Source organism: Amphiprion ocellaris, chromosome 1 (genome assembly GCF_022539595.1).
Source record: "Amphiprion ocellaris isolate individual 3 ecotype Okinawa chromosome 1, ASM2253959v1, whole genome shotgun sequence".
Classification (NCBI taxonomy): domain Eukaryota; kingdom Metazoa; phylum Chordata; class Actinopteri; family Pomacentridae; genus Amphiprion; species Amphiprion ocellaris.
Window position 1 is genome coordinate 29,393,744 of NC_072766.1, and position 7,683 is coordinate 29,401,426.

The 7,683-nt window shown below is 40.8% G+C and overlaps 1 protein-coding gene across 1 annotated transcript; it reads right to left on the reverse strand.

Annotated features, from left to right (window-relative positions):
• Window positions 1-4,369: 4,369 nt before the first annotated feature.
• Window positions 4,370-7,293, reverse strand: LOC111582289 (hatching enzyme 1.2-like). Its single transcript, XM_055011843.1, has 6 exons — window positions 6,590-7,293; window positions 6,373-6,495; window positions 5,592-5,712; window positions 5,334-5,512; window positions 4,673-4,754; window positions 4,370-4,565 (listed from the first exon to the last, which is right to left on the reverse strand). The coding sequence occupies exons 2-6, from the start codon at window positions 6,431-6,433 to the stop codon at window positions 4,370-4,372; spliced, it is 639 nt and encodes a 212-aa protein (XP_054867818.1). The 5' UTR covers window positions 6,434-6,495; window positions 6,590-7,293.
• Window positions 7,294-7,683: the final 390 nt, after the last annotated feature.

Sequence of the window (7,683 nt, forward strand, 5' to 3'; positions counted from 1 at the left end):
AATGCTGTTCTTGAGCAAAAAATGCACTCAATGGTAAAATATGTTTTCCCGGCAATTCTTTAAAAACAAGTAATCTTCATCATTTGCCTTCATGTTTACCACGTTTCAAGTCATTCTGAATCAGAAATGTGTTTGAAAACATGAAGTTCACGTCACTGTGGTCTTCATGATTTTTATGCGCTTAAAATGCTGTTATTGAGCTGAAATGCACAATTTGGGAAAATATGTTGTTCCCGCAATTCCTTCCAAACAAACCAATTGCAACATCATTTGCATTCATATTTATCACATTGCAAATCATTCTGTATAAGAAATGTGTTTGAAAACATGAAGTCATGTCACTGCAGCCTACAAGATTCTTATGTGCTTAAAATGCTGTTCTTGAGCAAAAAAAATGCACTCAGACATTTTGTTTGTTTCCCGGCAATTCCTTTAAAACAAGTCAACTTCAACATCATTTGCCTTCATATTTATCACATTTCAAGTCGTTCTGAAGAAGAAATTTGTTTGCAAATGTGACGTTCACGTCACTGCATCCTTTTTATGTGCTTAAAATGCTGTTCTTGAGCTGAAATGCACAATTTCTGAAAATATGTTGTTCCCACAATTCATTCCAAACAAACCAATTTAAACATCATTTACCATCATATTTATCACATTTCAAATCATTCTGTATGAGAAATATGTTTGAAAACATGAAGTTCACGTCACTGCAGCCTTCATGATTCTTATGTGCTTATAATGTTGTTCTTGAGCAAAAAATGCACTCATTGGTAAAATGTGTTTTCCCGGCAATTCCTTTAAAACAAGTTAACTTCAACATCATTTGCCTTCATATTTACCACATTTCAAGTCGTTCTGAAGAAGAACTTTGTTTGCAAATGTGACGTTAACGTCACTGCATCCTTTTTATGTGCTTAAAATGCTGTTCTTAAACTGAAATGCACAATTTCGGAAAATGTGTTTTTCCCGCAATTTCTTCAACAGAAATCAATTTAAACATCATTTACATTAATATTTATCACATTTCAAGTCATTCTGTATAAGAAATATGTTTGAAAACATGAAGTTCACGTCACTGCAGCCTTCATGATTCTTATGTGCTTATGATGATGTTCTTGAGCAAAAAATGCACTCATTGGTAAAATATGTTTTCACGGCAATTCCTTTAAAACAAATCAACTTCAACATCATTTGCCTTAATATTTACCACATTTCAAGTCATTCTGAAAAAGAAATTTGTTTGAAAACATGAAGTTCACGTCACTGAGGCCTTCATGATTTTTATGCGCTTAAAATGCTGTTCCTGAGGTGAAATGCACATTTTGGTAAAATATGTTGTCCCTGCAATTCCTTTAAAATAAACAAATTTAAACATCATTTGCCTTAATATTTATAACATTTCACGTCATTCTGAAGAAGAAATTTGTGTGTCAACATGAAGTTCACATCACTGTACCCTTCATGATTTTGATGCTCTTAAAATGCTGTTCTTGAACTGAAATGCACACTTTGGTAAAATATATTGTCCCCGCAACTCCTTTAAAACAAATCAACTTAAACATCATTTGCCTTCATATTTATCACATTTCAACCCATTCTGAAGAAGAAATTTGTTTGAAAACATGAAGTCCACGTCACTGCAGCCGTCATGATTTTTATGCGCTTAAAATTCTGGTCCTGAGTTGAAATGCACACTTTGGTAAAATATGTTGTCCCTGCAATTCCATCAAACCAGATCAACTTAATCATTATTTACCTTCATCATTATCACATTTCAAGTCATTCTGAATCAGAAATTATTTTGAAAACGTGAAGTACACATCACTGCAGCCTTCATGATTTTTATGCACTTAAAATGCTGTTACTGAGCTGAAATGCACAATTTGGTGAAATATGTTGTCCCTGCAATTCCGTTAAAAAGAAAACCAACTTCAACATCATTTGCCTTCATCATTATCACATTTCAAGCCATTCTGAAGAAGAAATTTGTGTGTCAATATGAAGTTCACGTCACTGCACCCTTCATGATTTTGATGCTCTTAAAATGCTGTTCTTGAACTGAAATGCACACTTTGGTAAAATATGTTGTCCCCGCAATCTTCAAAAACTGTGCATTTCAGCTCAAGAACAGCATTTTAAACGCATAAAAATCATGAAGGCCACAGTGACGTGAACTTCATGTTTTCAAACAAATTTCTTATTCAGAATGACTTGAAATGTGATAAATATGAAGGCAAATGATGTTTAAGTTGATTTGGTTTGAAGAAATTGCGGGGACATATTTTTAAAAACTGCATTTCACCTGAAGATAAGCATTTTAAGCGCCTAAAAATCATGAAAGCTACTGTAACGTGAACTTCATGTTTTCAAACAAATTTCTTCTCAGAATGACATGAAATGTGTTAAATATTACAGCAAATGATGTTTCAGTTTCTTGGTTTGAAGGAATTGCGGAGACAACATATTTTACCGAAGTGTGGTTTTCAGCTCAGCAACAGCATTTTAAGCGTATAAAAATCATGAGGCCTGCAGTAATGTGAGCTTCATGTTTTCAAACAAATTTCTTCTTCAGAATGACTTAAAATGTGATAAATATGAAGGCAAATGATGTTTAAGTTGATTTGGTTTGAAGAAATTGCGGGGACATATTTTTAAAAACTGCATTTCACCTGAAGATAAGCATTTTAAGCGCCTAAAAATCATGAAAGCTGCTGTAACGTGAACTTCATGTTTTCAAACAAATTTCTTCTCAGAATGACATGAAATGTGATAAATATTACAGCAAATGATGTTTCAGTTTCTTGGTTTGAAGGAATTGCGGAGACAACATATTTTACCGAAGTGTGGTTTTCAGCTCAGGAACAGCATTTTAAGCGTATAAAAATCATGAGGCCTGCAGTAATATGAGCTTCATGTTTTCAAACAAATTTCTTCTTCAGAATGGACTTAAAATGTGATAAATATGAAGGCAAATGATGTTTAAGTTGATTTTACTTGAAGGAATTGCGGGGACAACATATCTTTCAAAACTGCATTTCAGCTCAGGAACAGCATTTGAAGCGTCTAAAAATCATGACGGCTGCAGTAACGTGAACTTCATGTGTGTGTGTGTGTGTGTGTGTGTGTGTGTGTGTGTGTGTGTGTGTGTGTGTGTGTGTGTGTGTGTGTGTGTGTGTCATAGTTGCACGTTTGGTAGGTCGTAATGAAAATGAATAATAATAACAATAATCACTACCTTTTTCTTTTCTTTTCTTTTCTTTTGTCTCCTCTCCTCTCCTCCTTCCTTGCTCACCAATCAACAACAACAACACAGGCCGATGTCCGTTCAGGCAGTACTTTCGCAACAAACTGGCCTGGTACGGGCTCAAGGTATGGGCCTCCTGCGATGCCAGTTCCAGCCAGGCGTGGCAGATGCAAATGTACCTGGGAAAACCCGACAAACGAGGAGAAGAACCTAGCTTGTCATGGACCTGTCACAGGGTCTGGGTTGGGGTAGGACTGTGACATGCGACAACTTTTTCACCTCGTGCCAGCTTGCGGTCCGCCTCTTCAGGGAATGAGGACTCGCCATCCTCGGCACCCTTCGGCCGGAAATGCAAGGGCAGGGCGGTGTCCTCGTCGATGGTCACGACCGCCATGGAGCTGGGAGGAGGAGGCCCTCGGCTTGGACTGATCTCGTACGTAGCCAAGAAGAACAAAAATGTCCTCATTCTCACCACGGATCAGAGCGTCGTCGTTGTTGCCGCCGCCGCTGATCCACCTGGGCTTGCGGGAGGACAATTAGGAGGAAGAGTAGGAGGAGGGAAACCCGCTGCCGTTCTCAAGTACAGTCGTACCAAGGGAGGGGTGGACGACCTCGACAAGGTCGCGGCCACCTACAGCTGTAGAAGAAAAACGTGTTGCTGGCCCATGGCCTTATTCCACAGCATAGTGAACGTCTCGGCCTACAACGCGTCTGTTGTTTGGCGTGAACCTCACCCCGAATGGATGAGCGGAAAACTTAACAAGCGAAAGTTGTTCCTGGAACAGCTGGGCATAGCCCTGATTGAGCTCGTGTCAGGCGCAACGAGACGTCTACTGTTCCCAGGGCGCCAAAGGTCCACAACAACAAGTTTGCTGCTGCTGCTGCCGCTGCTGCCGCTGCTGCCGCTACTGCCGCTACTGCCACTGCTGCCAGGACGCCGCCACCACCGCCACAGCGTGTGGGACACCATGAAGACCACGAAGAAGAAGATTGCGTACGTCTTCTGGTCAGCCTTAGGAAAAAAAGGAAACGATGCCTGGTCTGCCCCAGGACCAAAGACATAAAGAGAAACACAGTATGCCACCGGTGTCTGATTCATGTGTGTTCTGGCTGCGTGATTTGCTACTGTCCCGCTTGTGCCACCACTACACTACAAGAAGAAGCAGCAGCAGTAGCGGAAGCAGCAGCAGCAAAGAAGCACTTGTAGAGATTGTTGAGTCTGGCAATGTCGTTACGGCTCATTTCTTTAGCGTTGCCAAAGGAGACAGAGTTAGGAATGGGAACCATGGTGGGCTTGTTGTTCTTGGAGAAGGCGTACCTATAACATGTGACACACAGCAGTTAGACTGAACCACAACACATCCTGCTCACACAACAGACACAAGACCTGTGTGTCAGGGCTGAAGTAAAACAAGCAATTCTCACTTGTGGTACTGCATGACAGAGTTGTAATCGTAGGGAGTGCCCTGGTTGAGGGTGGCAATCTTCCTGAAGTTGTGCTCCATTCCTACAAAAAATACATATATAAATACAGAATATATTATATAATATATTATAATGTATTTTATATGTACATATATAGTGGACAAAGATCATGTTTGTTTGAATTCAAGACTTTTCCTCAAAAAGGAGTCCAGCAGCTTGAGAGAGATCACAATAAACCACAGGGCTCCATGGGTTCAGCAGTCAGCAAGCCAAATAGAGCTTGTATGATCAGAGTTGTGCCAAAATGTGAATCGTTTTACACAGTTTCTCTCTGGCAGTTGCTATAGATCTGTTTGTCCACTAGAGAGCACCTGGGAGCCAACATAGAAACACTGAATACCTTATGAGTGAACATAAATTTTGTTAAGTCAGCAGTACTTTCATGTGAAGCCTTTATCTGTTCTGCTGTTATTTAGAATTATTTAACTCACTGTAAATAGAATCACACCTGTTGTAGACAAACCTCCTAGATACATCCAAGGTAATTATCATGCATGGTTGTGCTGTTGTAAAATCAGTGTGTTCATAAGGTTACTCCATGAAGTCTACACAATGTTTGATGCTCTAATGTAGCACTGTGACAAACAAATGGCTCCTTTACCAGACTGAACGTTTTGCAGCATGACTTTGATGTGGTTATCTCTGTCAGAGCGGGTCTGTTCATGATTGAAGCCCAGAACGTGGAGCAGCTCATGTTGGACGGTGCCGTGGTAAAGGCATCCACGACGGGCCAGGGACACCACCTGCTTACCACCACGACATCCAACGTAAGAGTAGCAGCTGGAAAGGATCTGAAACAAGTTAAGAGAAGTATAAGGACTGCTTTCAACTCAAGCTGTTCATAATGTGTGGTTCTTACCCATCCTTGGACTCAATGCTCAGCCAGTCATGATCGCTGCTTCTGCTGGGCCTGAAGCGGATGCAGGAGAAGGAAGAGAAGGACTCCAGTCCCCTAGTGATGATGGCCTTTTCACGAGAGGCTGGTAGGAAAACACCAAACAATATTTAATCTATCATCTCCCACAGCACCAAACTAGACTTTAAGTCTATTTACAGTGTAGCTTTTCCAGTTATTCAGCCCTAGTCAAAGTGGACCAAGAGCAAATGTGTGGCAGACATTGAACTCACTTATGGTGTGCTTATACCTGGTTAATAGGACATTTCACCTGTAAGGGAAATATGTCTTCTCTCAGAGAGCGAGAGAGTGACTGAGAGACACATTTAACTCACGTTAAAAAAAGGTATCGTATAAGTGTGGACCAAGAGCAAATGTGTGGCAGACATTGAACTCACTTATGGTGTGCTTATACCTGGTTAATAGGACATTTCACCTGTAAGGGAAATATGTCTTCTCTCAGAGAGCGAGAGAGTGACTGAGAGACACATTTAACTCATGTTAAAAAAAGGTATCGTATAAGTGTGGACCATTTACCAGGATTTCAAGTGACCAGACTGCTGCTAACAATGAGTTTTTTTTAAACAAAGTGGCAAACATGCCTTTGCCTGTCTGTATATGAACACTTTAATCTCTGTCCATCTCATTCTTATCTCTTTTGTCAGAAATGCTGCAGCAACAAGTTGCATCACCAGTACAAACATGCTGACATATCAGTCTCCGTCAAGCTCAATCTGACACTCACAAAACTGGTTGGAGATGTAATAAGGAATGTAGACCTTCCCATCAATCCACTTGCCCCACATGAAACCTCGGCTGGTGCAAGGGTCAGCATTTCTCTCAGTCTTCTCTCAGTCATCAGAACGGACTGCAGCACATTGTAGAGCAACTTAAACTTAAACACTTGCAGAACTGCTGCCAATAGTAAAAGAAAACATGTTAAAGCAGCAGCTCACACTCACTCAAATTACTGTTGGCTCTCTCCAGAAGTTCAGAGACAGAAAGCTTCTCCGCACCATCCTCTGCTCAGTGACATGGACAACAGCATAATGTCACTTCATTGCATAACAAGCACACCAGTCATAGAACTAAGCATTCCAATACAGTTGGTCTGATGGGTAGAACAGATTACGTACCTGTCTTCAGCTTCAAGGAGAGATTAGGGGAGAGAAACAAATTTATTAGAAATTCATAGAAACAAATGACATGACATCACAGTTTAGAGATGTCGTCAGCCAAAAAAACATCTGTTCAGACCAGTTACAGAAAATAACGAGATGCACTTTCTGCATTGAAGAACCTAAAGTTGAAGGGGAAACCTTCATCAAGTCGTCATCTGTGAGAAATGAGAATAAGAATTGTCACCATGATGCTTAAAAACTCAGGTGTGAAGAAAAGCTCGGAAGGGTTCTAACGGAATCTGTGGAGAATGTAATGTGGAGAATATTTCAGGCTTCACATGTGACACAGGAGACCTTTCGTGTCTATGACTGTGACAGTCAAGTTTAAAAATGCAGTGTATAGCATCTAGAAGTGTGAGCCAGACATCACACTGTGATCTTACCTCATTGTCAGCCCAACAGCAGGCAGACAGCAGCAGAGCCAGAGCTGAGAACCTGAAAACAGACATACGAGCCATCTCAGGAGACCTGCAGAACACAGACAGAAATCAGTCACAGCCTTCACTCAGAGCAGAGACAGAGTCCGAACTACCAACACTTAAATAAACCTCCCTGCATTGAAAGACAGTGTACACCTCACTGCATTGTGCTACAGATGTTTGCAGCTGAACTCACCTGTGTAGATGTGTGCAATGGAAGTCTGACTCCAGGTTTTTATCTATGTTCAGCTGTATCAGTAAGACCAAATATAGATTAGTATGAATGCAACCCAAATAATCAGCTAAATTTACAGGTTTATCAGTCACATGTTGCACAGATACATGCACTTTTAGGAGTGCTCCACATACCCATAGTGTATACAGTCGGTGGGAAGTGAACACTTGTTGAACGTCTAGTATGTGTAGAGTACACATACTGTAGGTTCACTGTTTCCC